The sequence below is a fragment of the Anarhichas minor genome, unplaced genomic scaffold (genome assembly GCF_050575085.1).
Source record: "Anarhichas minor isolate MPS153535 unplaced genomic scaffold, ASM5057508v1 ptg000058l, whole genome shotgun sequence".
In the NCBI taxonomy this organism is placed as follows: Eukaryota; Metazoa; Chordata; class Actinopteri; order Perciformes; family Anarhichadidae; genus Anarhichas; species Anarhichas minor.
The window spans coordinates 14003196-14022379 of NW_027466504.1; the positions used below are offsets into that span (position 1 = coordinate 14003196).

At 40.1% G+C, this 19184-nt stretch overlaps 3 protein-coding genes across 3 annotated transcripts; all 3 read right to left on the reverse strand.

The window, feature by feature from the left end:
* Positions 1-367: 367 nt before the first annotated feature.
* On the reverse strand, positions 368-868 carry cunh10orf53 (chromosome unknown C10orf53 homolog). Its single transcript, XM_076076761.1, has 3 exons — positions 775-868; positions 557-676; positions 368-432 (listed from the first exon to the last, which is right to left on the reverse strand). The coding sequence occupies exons 1-3, from the start codon at positions 866-868 to the stop codon at positions 368-370; spliced, it is 279 nt and encodes a 92-aa protein (XP_075932876.1).
* A 1548-nt stretch (positions 869-2416) lies between these two features.
* Positions 2417-9276, reverse strand: chata (choline O-acetyltransferase a). Its single transcript, XM_076077337.1, has 14 exons — positions 9229-9276; positions 7586-7777; positions 7174-7292; positions 6587-6640; positions 6283-6463; positions 5851-6028; positions 5604-5773; positions 5179-5279; positions 4944-5072; positions 4731-4853; positions 4501-4642; positions 4268-4330; positions 4034-4171; positions 2417-2848 (listed from the first exon to the last, which is right to left on the reverse strand). The coding sequence occupies exons 1-14, from the start codon at positions 9274-9276 to the stop codon at positions 2417-2419; spliced, it is 2070 nt and encodes a 689-aa protein (XP_075933452.1).
* Positions 9277-11087: 1811 nt separating this feature from the next.
* slc18a3a (solute carrier family 18 member 3a) lies at positions 11088-12650 on the reverse strand. Its single transcript, XM_076077433.1, has one exon. It carries the CDS (start codon positions 12645-12647, stop codon positions 11088-11090), a length of 1560 nt encoding a protein of 519 aa, XP_075933548.1. The 5' UTR covers positions 12648-12650.
* Between the last annotated feature and the right edge of the window lie 6534 nt (positions 12651-19184).

The following is a 19184-nucleotide window of genomic DNA, read 5'->3' on the forward strand; positions in this document are numbered from 1 at the left end:
AAAGTCAACACAATGGACTTCATATGGCAGAATTTGCCCAGAAATCAGCCTGTAAACATATGCTGGAACTATACAGCCAGGTTTTCTGTGTGTCAGTTAGTTTGTTATAATAAATATAATTTAGGAATAAAAACATGAAATAATCATGACCCTGGAATATGCGATGGGTGACACATGCCCCTCTAAAAAAGACCGGCCCACCGGATTAGCAAGTAATGCAGTGATAATAATAATAATAATTTGAAAAACAACAACCAATAAGTGCATTTATATACAAATTAACTGTTGTCTTACTAGACTGGGTTGTTGAACAAGAGAACGGAATGCACATGAGTGTTTTATATTGTATATATGATTTCTGTTATCTTCAGTAAGCGTTCTCCACAGCAGTAACAGCCTCTTTGCAAACTGGGTCCAGTTTTCCATCTCCACCTACAGAGAAAAAGCATGAATAGGTTTTCAGACGATGACTCTGCTTAACGTCACACGGTGATATCACATTAACGTAACACGTAGTCTCCGCTTTCGGTCGAAGGTCAAAGCTAACTAAACTCACCAAACTCCAGCTGCTTTACATTACAACTGAAGACGATCTCCCCGTTGACCACGAGCTCCACCATGTTCCACTCGCGCGTGTTTTCCAAGACGCATTGGTGCCCGCGCGATCTCAGAGCGGCTGCAGACATATTGGACGGACACTGTTTGAACTCACTTAAAACAGTCAAGACAGACACAACATGCTGGTATCCTTGTTGGACTAGCAAAGAAACATACCCAGAAGACCCTGAAGGCGGAAGGTCCTGTGTTCTACTACTCCATTGGATTCATAAGGTCCATTGCAAAGAGTCACCCGCGCGTTTTTCGGCATTGTTTGTTGTGGTCACCTCACCTGGGTTACTGTTGCACACTATGCACCTGTTGCAAACATGACCTCTCTGAAATCTGTCCAAGGATTTCTTTGCTCCTCTTGTTAAAAGTTTGAAATATTATTTTTTAAGGCTATGTGATCTAATAGTTCTTTAGTAGAACACTAAATGACATGTTACGATAAATCAAATATCAACATTATTATAAGTCAATATACTGTAAGAGTTAAGACTCAGATTTTACTTTTTTTTCACCATAAGAAACTTTATTATAACCATATATCACAAATAAGATACTATGATATGACTTACTATGCTGGTTGTATTTAAACGAACTCTTTGTTTGCCATAATTCCAAGGGTTTTGGTTAATACTGACACATTTGCAGATGTTGATCAATGTGCATTGTCAAAATGTAAAAATAAATACGTAATTTAAGAAGTCATAATTATGAAAACTTGCTAAAAATAAATGATATATTTATGATCAAATGGACGTCCTGATTCCATAATACAACTGGTCCATCAATTCAGAGCAGTTGCTGGCATGCTCAGTGTATAAGTTAATGTGGCGGATATGTGTTTTAATAAAGCAGAATCTGATTATTTAAAACTCAAACATGGTATTGATATGCATCTACTCTGCGAACATTAAAATGAATACAAGCCTTTAGGTTTCTTTCTTTTAATCTTCAACAGTACTTCATAAATACAATTGGATGGTCATTAACACAGTGATCACCTCTGGTTAGTAAGTTTGATATACTTACTTCTTATACTTACATTTACACGTAACATTAAATTATATGATACAAAAATAAATAACTTAATCGATATCTTCTTTTCATAAATTTACAAATAAACATTTTTTATCACACTTAACATTCTTTGATAAGCTAAACAGCATCCCTTTAAAATCTTTGCCAGTTGCTTTTTCCAGTTTATGGAATACAGAACTCAGAATGATTTTATAAAAGGATACTTTTGTTTTTAGACATGTAATTATTAGCACATGTATTGTTGGTACATTAGACACAATTTATAGACATTGAAATTGCATAGAAGATCCTAGTTTAAAGTTACCTTAATCTTCAGAAAATCATGAGATAGCAGCATGCTATTTGCAAGTTGACATATAGTGAGACGATCAGTAATTTATCAGAACTCACAAACTACTTTTGCTTCACACCAAAAAATATATTTACTCTTTTCTTTGGCTGATTCATCACAGTTTAGTGCAAAACAACAATCAAAAGCTCAGCTTGATTTTTTTATTTTTTTTAACCTACACATTTTGACAGACGTTTCTTGATTTTTTTGTATGTGACAACAGAAAATGTCCTCTATAATAACCAAACACCTCTAATATTCTCTAAGTAAATTACCATCAGCATGTCATACATTTTACAGTGTACAACGAACAGCTTTACGTAACATTTTGTATCACAGTTACAGTGCATATTTTGTGAACGACTCCAGGAATACATTGTGACAGCACAAATATACACTTAAAATCACATCACCACTATTTTCACTGGCACTGACAGTTCCCTATGATTTTTTTCCGTTCTTCAAAGCTTGTGCCTCTTCCTGTGATGAAGTCTGGGTTTGAGCCTCCACTTTAGTCTGGTCTGGTGTCTTCAGCAGAATCTGCGGCAGTGTTTGCTGATTCTTGGTCAGGTCAGTTGGTCTCTGAGGTGTTTTGTTTGGCCAGTTTGTGTCTGTCTGCGTGTGCGTCTCAAGGGTCTGACCCTGTCTTTGCTGCGCTGGATTGGAGCCGTAGTTACATCTATTGCAGAGATCCCTCATGTCCAGGAGTCCCTGCACCAGACTCTTGACAAATTCTGCTGAACATGTCTGCGAGCTCTCGCGGAAACTGGACACTGAGAAGATAATGTGGTCTGATTGGGGGTTGTAGCACGCTCCATATCCGTTTGGAACCACCGGCCCGTAGCTGCAGAACATCTCAACAGTAGTAGGAACCTGAGGGAAGACCAAATCCTTTAGTACTGATCTAATGACAGTTTAACTAGTGTGTTCAAATACTGCTTTTAGGCCATATCTTGCGCTTTAGTAAGAAATTAATGATCAAAGCTAAAGCAGCTGAGGCCGAGATACCCTGAAATACCTCCAAGAAAATGTTGGCTTCTACACTTCCCATTATGCAACTCAGCAGTGTCTTTCATTTAGAGCTGCAACGATTCATCGATTAAAAGAAAATGAATTGCCAACTATTTTGTTAATTGATTTGTCGTGTTGTCATATTTCAAGCAAATATGCAAAAAATTTGATTCCAGGTTTTCAAATGAAGACGATTGAAGAAGTTTTTCTTGTTCTTACATTCTAGAATATCTTTTGTATTCCGAACTTTTGGTCCGATACAACAAAACATTAGATGACAGATAAAACTAGAATAGGAGTAGACATTGGACTGTTTTCTTTGAGCATTTTATTAGATTAAAAAAACAAAGCAATTGTTGTTCATTGTTTTGGTGACAACACACGTCAGTGGGGCAGTAAAGTACAGTTGCAGCTCGCCGGGAAGAGACCGGACGCAGCTCCAGAGAGATGGCTGGCTAGTTAGCTAGGTAGCTTGTCCTTGTCAGTAACGATGGGGAGTGAGGCGGAGGGAGAGTTAGACCCAGCGCTGCCACTGGCCAGAAGTCCGCTGTACGGCCCCCTTTTCTGTAACCAGTGTAGCATTAAAGCATGACGGAATTAGCAAATTAGCCAGCTGTCTGCTAGTTAGCTGGCCAGCTAGTTAATTCCACCATGCTGAAATGCTACATGGGTTACAGAAAAATTAGCTAAGTTGTCATATATGGCGATAGCAATGTGCTTTCCTACACCGTGACAAGAGATGAAGCATTAAATTGTTAAATTGTACTCATTGACTCTGCTCTCTATGCTTTGAAAGATTATTACTGCACCGCTCATTTTATTCGTTACTGCAAAATCTCACCTCAGTGAGTACGCAACGTCCCGTAAGTTTGTTTAGTTTATGATGTTATATTTTCAGACTTTAGAAAGCTTCTTGTAGAGCCACAAGCTCACAGGCTGAGCAGTACTCCTTGTAGTGAGTAAACTGAACTTCATGTGTAAAATCGGTTGATATTTCTGATTTAAATATAGTTTCAGTCTAATGTTTTAAAAATCAGATGACAATACCTGACTTGTAGAGAGAATGAACTGATTACTGATGAGATGAGCTTCGTCTTTGAATATTTCTGGCTTCTCCATCTTCAGTTCACGTGCAATTTCACGTAGTCCTAGTAAGTGATTGTCTATTGCCATCCCTGTAATAGCCTGAAAATGAGAATGAATACATATGTTATTGTGTTTTCTTTGGCAAGTAAAGTCAATGTTGTCATAGAAATCAGTTTGAGGTTAGGGAATAGTCACCAGAATAGTATATTTTGTTTGCGCGGTTATGGCACTTCGTAACATCTCCATCTTCTCCGTATCCTGGAGATGTAAACAAATGAGTCAATTGCTAGATTATTAAATCCCTTTACTTGTAAACATAGTTATCATGTTGAAGTTCATCAACAGACTGAAGTAGAACATCGAAGCACACTCTCAAAAAGGCAAAGACAACTGCCAATCTCATTTAAATTGGACACTATGTATCTTACGTTCGTGCTCAGTTTCCCATCAGTCATTGCTTTGACAAAGGCCAGAGCTTCTGGTGTGGCTGAGCGGATGTTGTCGACCCTGCCCTCCTGAAAACGCCGAATAGAAGCACTCTCATAGGTTGACACCGCTCTGCCGTGACATCTGACACAAAGACAAAGCCTTGTAGCTTGGTGCTCTGGGTTAATGTGACGTATGAGAATCAGTCCTGTTGTAATCATCTCTTTCTTACCGGTAGTAGGCTAACTGAAGAGCAACCTGGATGTAGGCATCGGGACTCATCTTCTGCTTCTTGATGAACTCTTTCCCGTAATCGAAGAATTTGTGGACATTCATGTCCAGATTTTTCACCTGTCTGAGCAAATAAGGATACACCCTGCTGCAGTACAAGCTGAAAGCATCTACTCACATATTTGATTTCACAGAAACTAGAGTAAACACACACCTCTGTAGTTTGTCAGCAGAAGAGGCGAGGAGTTTGTGAATCTCTGGAGTACATTTCCACCGGAGCCTGCGTGGTGCAGGCAGCTCGCTCACACTTGCCGCCCTGACCAGCTTTGATGGGCTTCCAATCCTAATTTCACATGAGAATATTATATCAATTGGCATGTTTGTTTTAGGATAGTCTTATTTGGATTTTCTCATCATATCGCACACACATTTTACATTCCATTTCTTACATGTATTTGAGCAGATATTCTGTGCACTGCACAAGGACAATTCCTTCAAATGCTGAGTGTTCACACACAACTCCGCAGCAGCCGTCAGCTCCTACAACAAACTGACACAGTCATGCTTTTGTCAGTGGTACTTTCTCATTGAACCAAACTGCAATGCTTGATTATCTAAGATTCAGTTAATTTGCAGTGAAGAAATCATTTTAAAAAAGAAAGCCAATTCATTCGAGACATTTGAATTCTTCATCAAAACATCTCCATCAAAGTTCATGCTAATTAAGGAGATCCCATCTTTACATACATTCCTCGCTTCATTCTTGTTTTCTCTAACTGTTTAACAAGTTCTTTAAAACATTGAGGGACAGTGTGCAACATGCGAAGGAGGCCAACATTAAAAGTAGCCTTACTAGCTCACTGTGCTCACTAACCTGCATTGGCTTGTCGTACCAGCGGTTGCCCCCATTCTTGGCCACTCCTCCGCCGTGCAGCATCAACATGGCTCTTGTTGCGTCATTTAGCCCCAGCCCACTGGCGTCATCCAGACAGACCAGACACAGACAACGTTCAATCATGTCCAGAGAGTCCCTGTTAGTAGACTCTAGAGCATAAACAAAGTCAATTTGTTGGGGCAAATTGGAAACACTGAGATCCACCTGACTTAAAAGAGTTTCGTACCTCTCATTAGCACACTGCGAGACTCTGCCCACTCTGTCCGTCCATCTGAAGTGAGGAGCCCAATAGGTGGGAGCTGCTCTTCTTCGCTGTCAGCCATCCTGGCGATCTTGTCCAGCTGAGTCAGCAGGTCTTTTTCCTTCAGTCGGCGGAAGTTGATAACCACATCCAGCACAAAGAACTGGACAGAGGTTCAGGTTGGACAGTAGATGTTTCAGTGCACTCGTCCCTCAGGTCTTATTTTAATATTAGCTGGGAATATACAATGCAGGCTGAAGCACACAGGAGAATTGTTTCTGATATCTGGTAGGATGTGCATGTTGAAGGGCAGCAGAGACTTAAAGGATAATTCTGTTTTATTACAATTAGTAATTGTTAAACTTTGATAAACTGGTCTATGACAACTTTGGATTTGTTTTTTTCACTGTGTCTGACCTGGTTTTTACAAGCCACAATGATGTGTTCAGGCTCTGGCATCACGGTACTCTCCTGGGCCACCAGTGTGTCCCTCTCAGGCCCCGGTAGGCGGTAGGAAGTGAAGAGGCGATAGTACTGCTCCATGCAAAGAGGAGTTCCAGCCAGCTGGCCCCGAGCACAGTCCACAGGCAGGGCACGTCTACACACAAACGTACATTACTTTGTCAGGCATTTCAGTTACACATGAATCATATGTGATAAATGATTCTGTTGTGATTGAATATCTCAAGTTCATTTGTCCTCTCATTGAAAAATAACTTACGAATCGAGAAGAGTCTTGTATTCCAAAGCCCCAGAAATTAAGTGAGCAGCAAACCTAGGAAAAAAAAACATTTAAATTGTAAAATACTTCCCAAAACACACACGCATGTTGTACTTGGTCTCTCCTTCTCATACTCTCTGTACTCTGTGCTAATATTTCCCTGCATTTAGCCTTGTTTTTGTGTAGCTGTATTACACTTAACAGTATAAATGCTACATGTAGATCATCTGGTAAAGGAGTCAGTCTCAGATCAATGCCAAGTTAACCAAACCTCTGCCTTCATTGTCTGTTAACCATGCCACCAGTGGCCTGGCCTGGCCTCGCAGCCCTCAAGGTGTTCTGGGTAATGACCCTATCTGTCAATGTATAGCATGGAAGTGTTCAATTTGCAATAACCAATCAAAGCCAATCTCATTTCTCATGTCTTTGATAAACAAAAATGGCCTGTCAAGTGGTACATTTTTGATTTTTATAATACATGGCAATTTCAGCTTCCTCCTTCACAGTTTCACAACTGGGTGACAATGCGCTTCTGTGATCTGTCCTGAGGTTTCCCTCATTTGTCTCCGTTGTGCAGTGTCTCACACCTTAAAGAGTCCATGGGAGCCTTGAAGTGCTGCTGTGGGAAGACCATCACAGGACTGGAGTTGACGGGCAGAGCCTGTCTGTTGTTCAGGTACATTTCATTCAGCCAGTAGTCGTACACCTACAGTCGGACATAGTTTAATATTGATTTTACACAAACTGACTCTGCAAGTCAGTTCATGTTTTCCTAATCTGTGAAGGGTTTGTTTACATCAGTATTATTTGTAAACAATGTTGTAAAACAGACACATAATTGTATTTATAGTCACACAAAATGCAGTTTATTTGTAAACAATGTTAACATTAAAGATCAAATACATTTCATTATAATGCTTAGCGTCACTGAAAACAATTTGTTTGAAATTACTTGCACACACCTTTATTGTGTGTTTATGACCACATGATTTTATTTACCCAGTTTGCCTTGTTGTCCCTCCTCTCCATGAGTTTGCTCTGTAGTAGCTCCCCCACTCCTCCAGGTGCTCCAAACTGCTGCACCACATGTCGGGTATTGTTGAACTGTTCCTCTGTGAGCAGGTGGGTCATACCCCTCAGGTACATGTCCAGTGTGTCTTTCAGAGCGGGGAGCGGCAGCTTAGGAAGACCCTGAGCAGTGTGGGACATGTCAAACTTCAGAGTCTCCTCTGCCACATGCAATTTTTAAATTGTTTTTATAAATATAAATTCAGCTGCTTGCCAAAGTTGTAAATTGTTCACTTGACTCAGAAAAAGAGAATATTTAATTAAAGTACCAAAGCACATAAATGATTCTGATAAAATAGAAAAGTCAATTTGATGTCTAATTCTTATGAGTGTTCTTTAATGTAATTATATATTATATGTTACTGATCGTTTGTAAAACATTCATCTCATGCATATTCCAGTGAAACAGACTCTATATCCATATATACAGTAGATACAGCGGGTAAAATAAGTATTGAACACGTCACCATTTTTCTCAGTAAATATATTTCTAAAGGTGCTATTGCCATGAAATGTTCACCAGATGTCGGTAACAACCCAAGTAATCCATACATACAAAGAAAATCAAACAAATAAGTTCAGAAATTAAGTTATGTGCAATAAAATGGAATGACACAGGGAAAAAGTATTGAACACGCTTACTGAAATTAATTTAATACTTCGTACAAAAGCCTTTGTTGGTAATGACAGCTTCAAGACGCCTCCTGTATGGAGAAACTAGTCGCATGCATTGCTCAGGTGTGGTTTTGGTCCATTCTTCCACACAAACAGACTTCAAATCTTGAATGTTCTGTGGGCCTCTTCTATGAACTCTGATCTTTAGTTCTTTCCATAGATTTTCTATTGGATCAAGTTAGCTGATTGGCTGGGCCATTCTAGCAGCTTCATTTTATTTCTCTGAAACTAATTGATACTGTTGGGGCCATAATCCGGAAGTGGAAAGAACATCATTTCACCATAAACTGGCCACGGCCAGGTGCTCCTCGCAAGATTTCTGACAGAGGAGTGAAAAGAATTATCAGAAGAGTCGTCCAAGAGCCAAGGACCACTTCTGGAGAGCTTCAGAAAGACCTGGAATGAGCAGGTACAATCATTTCAAAGAAAACAATAAGTAATGCACTCAACCGCCATGGCCTGTGTAGGCACGCAACATTCCATTGTTGAAGAAACAGCATGTTGAAGCTCGTCTATTAATTAAAGTTTGCTGCACATTTAGACAAGCCTGTGAAATACTGGGAGAATAGAGTCTGTTCAGATGAGACCAAAGTTGAACTCTTTGGATGCCATAATACACACCATGTTTGTAGGTCAAATGGCACTGCACATCACCCCAAAAACACCATACCAACAGTGAAGTTTGGAGGTGGGAACATCATGGTGTGGGGCTGTTTTTCAGCATACGGCACTGGCAAACTTCATATAATTGAAGGATGAATGGAAAAATGTACCGAGACATTCTTGACATTCTTACTTCTGACATTCTTACTTCTGACATCTGGTGAATATTTCATGTCAATAGCACAATGGTGACATGTTCAATACTTATTTTACCCGCTGGTATAGTATATATTTACATCTCTCCCTCCAAAACCTTTAGAGGGCTCTTGGTCCAGAACTGGCATGTTGGCGGTGCAGAGGGGCAGCCTTTGAGACAGACTCTGTGTCCACAAATAAAATGTTATCAAGATCATGCAAGTCGCTTTATATTTGAAGGTCTAACTAAGAGCAGTTGTCTTTAGATGTTGCACTACTGTGGGAATATTTCAGACAAAAGTACAATGCTACTCAATAAATAAAATGTATCACTATCACAATAAAAGAATGCACACTTTGGAAGATGTTTGCATATTTTTCAAAATTGTTAAGCAAACTTGCCTATTTGATGTCAACAAGCTGTCATAAATAACACTAATAGGCTACATTTACCAAATTTGAATAAACCCTCACTTAAAAATAGAAATGTTTTACTCACCAGAAGGAAAAGAACAATCACTCGTCCTGGGGCTCAAACAAGGAGTTTAGGTTTATCCGTTTAGACTTGAATCCATTTCTGGCGAAATTTCTTTTAAATTTCACTACTTTGATCCTTTGATTTTCAGCATCTTTCAATCTTCCAGCATGGAAAGAGCGCATATCCCTCGCTGGCTCAGGAGAAATGCTGAGAGAGTGTACCTCACTCTCTTGGCTGCCAGGCTCCTCCCAGAAGTCCTGCTATTCGCCGAGAAGTTTATTTGGCACTTCACATCTTCACGCCACCTTATTGAACGCCTCAGATGTTCACACGCTGTGCCGACGAACACTTAGAATGTATTTTGCATGAACTTTCTCTTTTGTTTTGTGGATTCTCAACACTTTCAGTCCAGTTTGAGCGCATTGATTCCACCGAACTGCATTTGACTGATTTAATTGACGTTGTGTATTTAACATTATATGCAAAGCTTTGCATTCTGAACCAGCGCAGACGCTGTGACAAACTGTTGAATTTACACACAATATCAACTTCCTATTAGTTTGTTCCGAACTATTTGTTTTAATTTCATCCGGAGAAGTTGCCCTTTATATGATTTATGTGTAACTAATAAGCATCACAATACCGCCGTAGTAGATTTAATATTCGATTGATCAATTAATTCGTGTTCAAAGGCGAACGTTCAAAGTGAAAAAAACGTGCGTTTTAAAAATACAACCGTCATTTATAAAGTAACATCATGTTATCATAATCATTTTGTCAGTGATTCCTTCACCTGTAGAGGAAAATAAATGTCAACTACCACAATAAGTGTAATTAAGTATACGTAATTTAATTAATTGCTTAAATAAATAATTTCCATAAACTGTATCATTCACATAATATTGATTTTATTATTTACATGAATATACATGTATGTACAGTCGTAGATCACACAAGGAGGCTATGCATTCCAGAAGTTCATCATCCAAAATAAACAAAAAATAATCAGACAACAAGACGCAGATTTCAGTTCATTTCCAATCGTATCTTTCTAAAACCGTCGTGTGACACACAGTATTGCATATTGAGTTTAGCAGCACAACTCTGGCAAAATCAATACAGATTACATTGAAAGACGCATACATTATAATTGTTCTTTTGTTAAAATACATTTACACACAATCCCTGAATATGAGTCAGTTTCTGATACAGTCATAACTACTGTTAATGAATAAACATTTATCTCGACAATTCTTTCACAATACTCTCACTTTAAGATGAACAAACGCCAGCGAGCGCCTTTCTACTGCAAACGCATGAAGCTACTTGATTTGACAATACCCGGAGGAATTGGCACCAGAAGCAGTAAATAATTGATGTCTTTACACAATCCTAATCGTGTTATGCAATTGATTGGATCGGAAGAGATGCACACAATTCACCATGGGCACTTTGATACGTTTACACTTAGTTAAGGGTCATTTACGCATACTCTCCTCCTGAGGATTCCTCCTCAGAACACGACCGTTGCGCAAATGTTTCAATGCCATTATCGTCTATTGTTGTACACAAACCCTTTCTCTTCTTCTCTCGTTGCTCCATCTTAATCGTATCATACAGTCCTGTTGGGCCGTCTTCCAGTAGCATATTTCGCTCGGAGAACGAAGGCTTCATCTGTGTCACGTTCTTCAGCAGAAGGAGCGCCGGTGCGTAAAGTACATTGGCGAGGCCCATGCCCAAGTTGAGCTGGACAAAGCCCAGGTTGTGCACTATTTGTCCAGCCGCCACTGGTCCCAGGGCATAGGCCACGCAGTAAGAGATATCTGCGATGGCGTACACACTGCCATACACTGACACATGTCGCACATCCACCAGGAAAGCCAGGGTTGGCAGGAGCGCCGTGTCCACAAAGGCAATGCCAAAACAGATGCCGCACAGCGGGATCATGAGCTGTCCAAAGGTTTTACATGCTGGCACTGTACAGGAGCTTGCGCCTATGAACACCATACCTATAGCCCCGTAAAACCACTGAAGATGGGGGTACTTGGCTGCTAATTTGACAGTGAGATATACACCTAAAACATGAGGAAAGAAGGCAGGGAACCAAGTCATGCCGATCTGCCACTGGCTGGCATGCATGTTTTCCTCCATCCAGTTGGCGATAGTGGGTTCAAGAAAGGCGAGAGGGATGTTACAAACTGTTAGAGCACCAGCCACTACAGCTATATAAGGATCAAGCATCAGTTTATGCATGGGGGTGCCCACTGGCATGTTTTCTCTCTCTCGGTTAGAGAAGGGTTTCAGTACAGTCAGGCACAGTATACCATCGAGGAGGCAGATACAGGCCAGAATCAGGAAGGGCACCCGCTTCCCTGCAAACTGGTAGAGGACCCCTCCAAAGGGGGGCGCCACAAGACTTCCAAAGGAGATGAAAGCCAAGGCAATACCCAGCGCTTTGCTCCTCGCTTTCTCCTCTGTGTACCTGTCTGCAATCAGAGCGATCCCCGCGGTGTCCGCGAAAGCCGAGCCGAAGCCCTGCATGCTGCGCGCCAGGAACAGAGTCGCGTAATTTTCAGCGAAGGCAAAAGTAAGGGTGGACAGAAACATGACATTGAGACCAATGAAAAGTGGAATTTCATACCCAACCCTGTCTATGAATGTGCCACTTAGCGGGTTCACCAGAAGCTGGAGGATGGCCTTGGAGGCAAAAAGAACACCAATTTGTAGGTCGAAGTTCCCCTTGGCTGTTTTGTGGATGGTGCTGTTAGTGAAGTTGGTGTGCGGTGCAATGGCTTCGGCATGATCCGCTGCTTGCTGTAGCTCTTCGAGGTAATCGGGTATAATTGGCACGATGACCATGTAAAGCATGTTGTCCAACAAAAGTGCTGTACAGACTATTACTAGAATAATCCGTTTCTGCCGATCTGGGTTTTGGATCACATTGCCCAGTTGTTTAGTTCTTTCGCTCATCTGGGACAGTCTGGAGGCGGCAGATTGTGCCAAATTAGTAGTTTGTCCCTCTGTGGTCCCCTCCGGCTCCATGATTTGCTCCCTTTCTGCCTCAAGTCTTGTCTTTTGAGAAAGAAAATCGGCTTCCCCCAGTTGATTTGTTTATAGAATTGCGCACGCCTGGCACATCTGTTCTGTCTTTTACTTAGTTTTTTTTTTCCAGCACCGGGAGCCCTACTAATGAGCTAGGTAACTTCCCTCTACTTTTCCTCTTCTCTATCCCTTGCGCCTTCCGTCATCGCACGCGCTTTTCCACTCCCGTGACTTGGACTCGTTTTATCCCCGTCGTCCCTAGTTGCTTCATTGTCTCATACCCCGTCATTCAGGTGACGCGCTTGTCCCAGGCAGCACTCACAGGTTGGGGATTCACCTACAGCTCACAGTGCCGGCTCCATCAGCGCGCTTGCTCTTTTAGGTCGGTCTTCATGTGCTCTTTTGGCTCCCAGACGTTCCCAGCTGTCTCCAGTCACCTGTAACGCTGTGAGCTATGTCATCATTTTACATCAACCGGACTGGTTTTGTCGGTCGTGGAAGGAATCCACACTGCCGTTTGTTGACTCCCATAGGTGCCCCCTCCCCCTCTTCCATCTTCGCCGGTGGCTGTGACGCACAATCCTGCTGCTCTCCAGAAAATCTTTTATGCTGATTAAATACAAAATCCCGACAGTGAGTTGCTTCAAGACAGAGCCATGGGTGCTTGCGTCCAGTGTATGTTATATTTAACCTCCTCAATTTTAAATGTACTTAATAAGTGCAATTTGATTCTAAAAGTATGATATATAAATCGCTAAAACGCTGTCAATGCCACTCAATAACACAAGGGAACTTGTAGTTATACAACTTGAGCTCAGAAGCAACACGGCTCAAAGAGAGAAAAAACGCACTCAGATATCCGCGTTCCTTGATAAGAACACAAGTGATTCAGCACCACACTCAAGTGGACAGCGCCACAGAAGCTGCAGCTGAGGGTTAAATGACGGAATTGAAACGTAATCTTTTGAATCGTTCAACGTTTCCTCTCGAATACAAACTCTCGCTGTATTTCGTTTGTAAAAGTTGTTTTCTGGACAGCAGGGAGTCAAAGTAAGTTTAGGTTCAAGGCCCCCCCATCCACATTGTAACTGAGCAAAGCACTAAACGCATGATTCAAAATCTTTACGTTCAACTGACAGGGTTTCATCCTTATCATCAGCTGCATTTATATATATATTATTGGCCCTTACCGACAACTTCCTGTTACTTTTCTGTGTGTAAATGTATTCTGTTCAAATTTAGCTTTTCAAAGAATCTCGCTTAAATTAAGACTTTCACGCTGGATAAGCTATCGTTAAATCTGAAGATATACAGGCATACTACTTCTGTCATATATAAACTTCAAGAGATCATGTTTGTTCTGCTTTTTAACCGAAACGATAGACTGATCTGGGGTTTTTTAATATCGCTCGACTCCGCCATCTACCGGTTCAGAAAAGCTTCAGCCGATGTCACCAATATTAACCAATCCGTGAAAGCAATCTACTATTGGGGATAAATGATTCATACATTTTTTTTTCTCATATTGGAGTCAGCTGTTTTCTATGTTGTTGTTTTTTGAAAACTGTTAGAATTCAATTTTTACAACAGTGAAATTGCTTTGGAACCTGAGTGATCCACTCCATGGGATTTTTGTGTGTTTTTTCTGTCTTTTGTTGTTTCAGCTGCTTCTATATGTTATCAGAATAAGTAAAACTAAAGACACTAAATGGTCTTTTTTTTTAGTCGGGTTCACATCAATTATTAGACAGAGCAGTACTGACATCTAGTGGAGGAAGAATCAATTAGTCAAGGGACTCTTGAAAAGGACCCTACTGCACCAGAACCCCCCTACATATTTGATTCTGTCTGAAAATATAATAAAATCTGGTGATTCATTGCAAAAAAACAAACATGATTTGATAGTGATTGGCCCTATTAATGTTCGAAAGAGTTAGACTACTTGTGAATGAAATACTATTTTCACAAATGTATTAACCAGAGATTTGTAAATTGGCATCTTAGGTTTCAGTCATGTTGCTTTAATGAACCATGAAAATGATTTCCCTGTTGGTTTTCTCTTTGGATGTCGTGTCCTCGTTGAGCCAGTAGATGTCCTCATAGCCTTATAAATGTTAACTGAAAAACAGTTAAAGGACAACTTTTCTCATATACAACTTTATCTATCTGTACTTGTCACAGTATTACAATGTCCATATTAGACTGTCAATGCCCTGCATCTTGTGGAGAGGCTTTGTTTATTTGCCCACATCGTACGCATGATGATGCAGTCACAGGCCGAGAATAGAGGCATAATAAGACTCATTTAAATGCAAGATAAACATACAAGACATTTAAACCAGGAAAATATAAATTAGAAAAAGGTGGCGTACCATCAAAGCGGCCAATGTTTGTGTAGCTTAATGTTTTATTGAAATATGATCGCTGTCGTGCTTCTACCAGAGGCCTTCCTCTCAGCACGAGTAGTGTTTAACTACAAGTCATTTATATGGAAGGTCAGCACTATTCCCAACATTTTTTGCTTGTTGGCCCTTAAAAATGAAGAAGCGTCATGACCAAAATTCTGAGCAGTATTTTTCTCAGATTGTTTCAGTTTAAGGGTTTTTGAGGAGACACTACAAGTGAATACGGTAAAAAAACAAACAGACGCATAGACAAAGCGTTTTCTTTCCATTAGTCTAAAAGAAGACATGTTATGGGAGCAAAATAGCCCAAAATCTCAAAATTGACCAGTGCATTAAAAAACAATGTTTTTGCAAGGAGTGTTTACAGTTTTGACTGTGGTGTCTAGAGTTTAAGTATTTTTTATTCTTCTGTTATCTCCCTTTAAGGGACCCCTCACATTTTTTAGGTGAACTCAATCAGATAGGGAACCACTGTGCATGGGGCAAGTAAAGGGATAGAAGACAGAGTCCCAGTCTGAGCAACTCTACAGACAACCTTGTACATCAGTCAGGTTAAAATATTCACAAACACTATAAAAGCAGGCTGAGACCAAAACAAATTTAAGTCCCAGTTTGGCCTCAAAGTAAAGCTGTCCTTAAGGCCTGTTAGGGCCGTAATGTAACACACAACAACCAAAACATCTCTTAAGATATTTAACTTTTTCATTGCCAATAGGGAGGGTGGTGGGTCATGTTTGGCCTGTGTGCATGACACTTGCATAGTCCAGATTTCCTGTTCGAAAGGCTGTTTTGTGCTTCTTTTCAGCTCTGTTAATTTGTTCTGACAGATCGCACACTTGTTGTCTTTTTCGGAACATGGAAAACCAGTTGCAGCCAGTGAAATCAGGAAAACTGGGGGAAACAAAATGTTCTTGATACTGTTGGCTGGTGAATCAAGCCTTCCTATGAGAGCTCTGACAAGTGCAATGGTCTATAATATATACACATGTCAGATAACATTACTGAAGTGGTCCTAAGTTGAATACAATCAATTTAGATTCAAACCACTAAAGATGCTGTTCATTTTCAGAGAAATCTGAGAAATCCAGCCACTCGTTTCCCTCGGGGAGCTTTGTTTGACGTAGACACTTTAAATGCAGTCAATAAATGTTAGGAATGTTACCAAAAAGGGGCTCAACATTTTTCAGATTTATTTTTAGATGAAATGTTACGTCAGATTAGTGAGAGAACAGCTTTGATAATCACATTTATTTCCCTTAGTGAACATACTGTAACTGGAAAGCTTAAGCAGAGTCATGAAGGCAGGAGCTCTGTGTTGGCTTCTGGTTCACCCCAAGAGACTGCTCTCTCTCTCTCTCTCTCTCTCTCTCTCCCTCTCTCTCTCTCTCTCTCTCTCTCTCTCCCTCTCTCTCTCTCTCTCTCTCTCTCTCTCTCTGACAAACTCACATGTTCTTACACACAAACAAATACACACATACACACACGTACAGAGACACAGCAGTTACAGATTAACAAACACAAACAACAAACTTTAGTTTAGTTACCTGATTAGTTATTTTGCCAGTTACCCCTTTTTTTTGGGGGGGGGGGGGGGGGGGGGGGCAATCTGATTTTAGTTCAGCGTTTTTGTTGACTGCTGTTGAGGGCGGAGTCAGAGCTGCCCTCATAAATGGATTGAATGTGTTGGGGATCAACATTTTTTTTGTTTTTACCAGTGATTCTGCTCTGATCTGGTCTGAAAGTAGCTCAGGAGATTCAAGATCAACATGTAATTTTGTGCAGTTGCCAAAGTATTAATTTCTAACAGCCATACAAAAGCCTAAGCCACTACAGCCAAATGCGCACACAAATAAACCTGTTGGACTTGGATTATTACAATATGAAGTTCTTTTTAGCGGACTGAAATCTGTAAATAGATAGAAAGTATAGATTGGCCAAACATCCATAAGCAGCAGCAAGTTGCAAGAACAAGAGTAATTATTTGGTACTTTTGAAACGATATTGTGACAGTATGAGAGAAAGCCAGACACAACAGAGATGTTATTTAAATACTAAGGTGACAAATTCTCATTGTGCAGAAGAGCAGAGTTTAGATGTGCAGATTGTACACCGATCAAGAGCTGGGCCTTCAAACAGACATTAGATGTGTTTGTATGGACTAAGTGTCCTGTATGGAAACTGAACCACTCAACACAAATTAAAATGGAAAGCGAAACAGAATAACACATTCACTGCATTTGAGAAATAAGAAAAGTTGATTGATTGGATAATCCATGCAGTTGAATGGATTAAAAGCAAAATCAAACCCATGTGTGAAATCCATTAATTTAATCAAAGCATAGAGCAGCTGCTACCAATGCTGACACAGCTATTAATACAGGCACAACTCCTCAAAAGGGCTTTAGTTGTTCATATACCCCGACCTGAGGTACAAAACATGACTATGTTTTGTTATCATTTTGATGATGGTTAACAAAAATATGAACCAAAAATCGATTTACATAATAAAGAATGGAGTGACGCGGTATTAATAATTATGAATTAACACTGTATGTCACACATTATGTACAAAAACATGTACAGTGTACAATGTTTCAGCGGAGTTGTGCAGAGTTGCAGTGTAATAGTTACACATTGTGATAAACAAATGTTACGGTTCAGTAGAATTGAAATAAACAATTTAGGACAAGAGAGATAATTTACATATATGGGTTCTAATTTTTATTTCTCATTAATCACATTTATATACTCGTGGCTGGAGGACTCTGTGGCAGCTGGGTGAAGTATTTCTGCAAAATGTCAGGGTATAGACTACTACTTAGCTTAGAATAACATTTATAAAATGCATAGTAAAAAAAAAAGAGAATGATTGACCATATATTACAACTATGTCATCTTGTGCTCAGGGATAGCCTGGGTGTGGTGTTGTTTCATGGGAGTTATTTTTGACAGATTATAGCCCATCCCAATCCCTTTAACCTGTTGAAATACCTTCAAAGGGTTAATACAACCCATACAAATCACGTTAGCTAATTTAATAGATTGTGTCTGAGGACTTCACTCACATAACTGTTTTGAAATAAATGTCATATGACCTCCGTCTTCTGTAGTTTAGGGGGATTTGGACTTTGCTAACATAGCGTTTCTGCTGACCTTGGTTTGAATGATAGGAGGACATGGGAGGGGGAACTGGAAGGGGACTGGGAGCTTGAGCAGGTTTGGTCAAAGTGCATGCACTTCCTCCAGTCTTTTTAAAAACATTTTATTATAACAATTATGGACATTAAAAAGTGAAGGGCTCCAATACTTCCTTCTAAAACTTGTGGTCACTCACTCCAGCCTATAACACGATAACATCTAATTGAAAGGAAATAGTGATAAGCATTCCTCATGTGTATGGGCAGACGATACGTTGAAAGGATCTTACGGTTGTCATTGTTACTGTAATCATCTTGGTGACATTCACTGCTCAGCACTCAGCAGAATGTTCTGTGTGTATTTGAGTGTGTGTCAGGGTGTGAATAGTGTGAAGTGGTCACAATATTGTCCACCCTATAAAGTGAGTAGTTTAATGAATTAAAACAGCAATTTCTAAAGGGCAGTGACGCACAGCTCCACTTTAATCTAGATTACATTGAAACACTAATCCTGTAAGAATACGCTTTCTTCAAATAAAAAGGTTTTCTAATACTTAATGTCTTAGGTGTGTATTTGATTGTTGTTTTAAAGTTGGATTTGTATACAATACTATTGCATGTCCATGTGTTTCATGTAAATCACATTGTGTAAAATGGTGTGATTTCTCAAGTTCAATGAATTGATTGGAAGACATTACAGTCATTTTTCTTTTTTTTAGCAGACGCTTTTATCCAAAGCGACTTACAATTCAGATTCTATCACATTTCTACACCGTAGGCACAGCTACGGGAGCAATTTTGGGGTTAAGTGTCTTGCTCAAGGACAAATCGACATGCGACCAGCAGAGCCGGAGCCGGGGAACGAACCACCGATCCTCTGATTGAAGGAGGGCCCTGCTCTCCACTTAGCCACAGTCGACCAGCTGTGGTCAGCATTACCATTGATTGTCCTGTGGCTGCTCAACAAGAGCGTGTGTGTGTGCGTGTGTGTGTAG

What these genes read in the sequence shown, in the direction of transcription:
- slc18a3a (XM_076077433.1), bottom strand. Translation starts at nt 12,647, where the DNA reads ATGGAGCCGGAGGGGACCACAGAGGGACAAACTACTAATTTGGCACAA.
- cunh10orf53 (XM_076076761.1), bottom strand. Translation starts at nt 868, where the DNA reads ATGCCGAAAAACGCGCGGGTGACTCTTTGCAATGGACCTTATGAATCC. An exon ending in CCGCCTTCAGGGTCTTCTGG is followed by an intron (nt 677 to 774) that starts GTATGTTTCTTT and finishes ATATGTCTGCAG; the next exon opens with CCGCTCTGAGATCGCGCGGG. An exon ending in TGTAAAGCAGCTGGAGTTTG is followed by an intron (nt 433 to 556) that starts GTGAGTTTAGTT and finishes TTTTCTCTGTAG; the next exon opens with GTGGAGATGGAAAACTGGAC.
- chata (XM_076077337.1), bottom strand. Translation starts at nt 9,276, where the DNA reads ATGCCAGTTCTGGACCAAGAGCCCTCTAAAGGTTTTGGAGGGAGAGAT. An exon ending in CTTCAGTTAGCCTACTACCG is followed by an intron (nt 4,643 to 4,730) that starts GTAAGAAAGAGA and finishes TCTTTGTGTCAG; the next exon opens with ATGTCACGGCAGAGCGGTGT. An exon ending in AAACAAAATATACTATTCTG is followed by an intron (nt 4,172 to 4,267) that starts GTGACTATTCCC and finishes TCTCATTTTCAG; the next exon opens with GCTATTACAGGGATGGCAAT.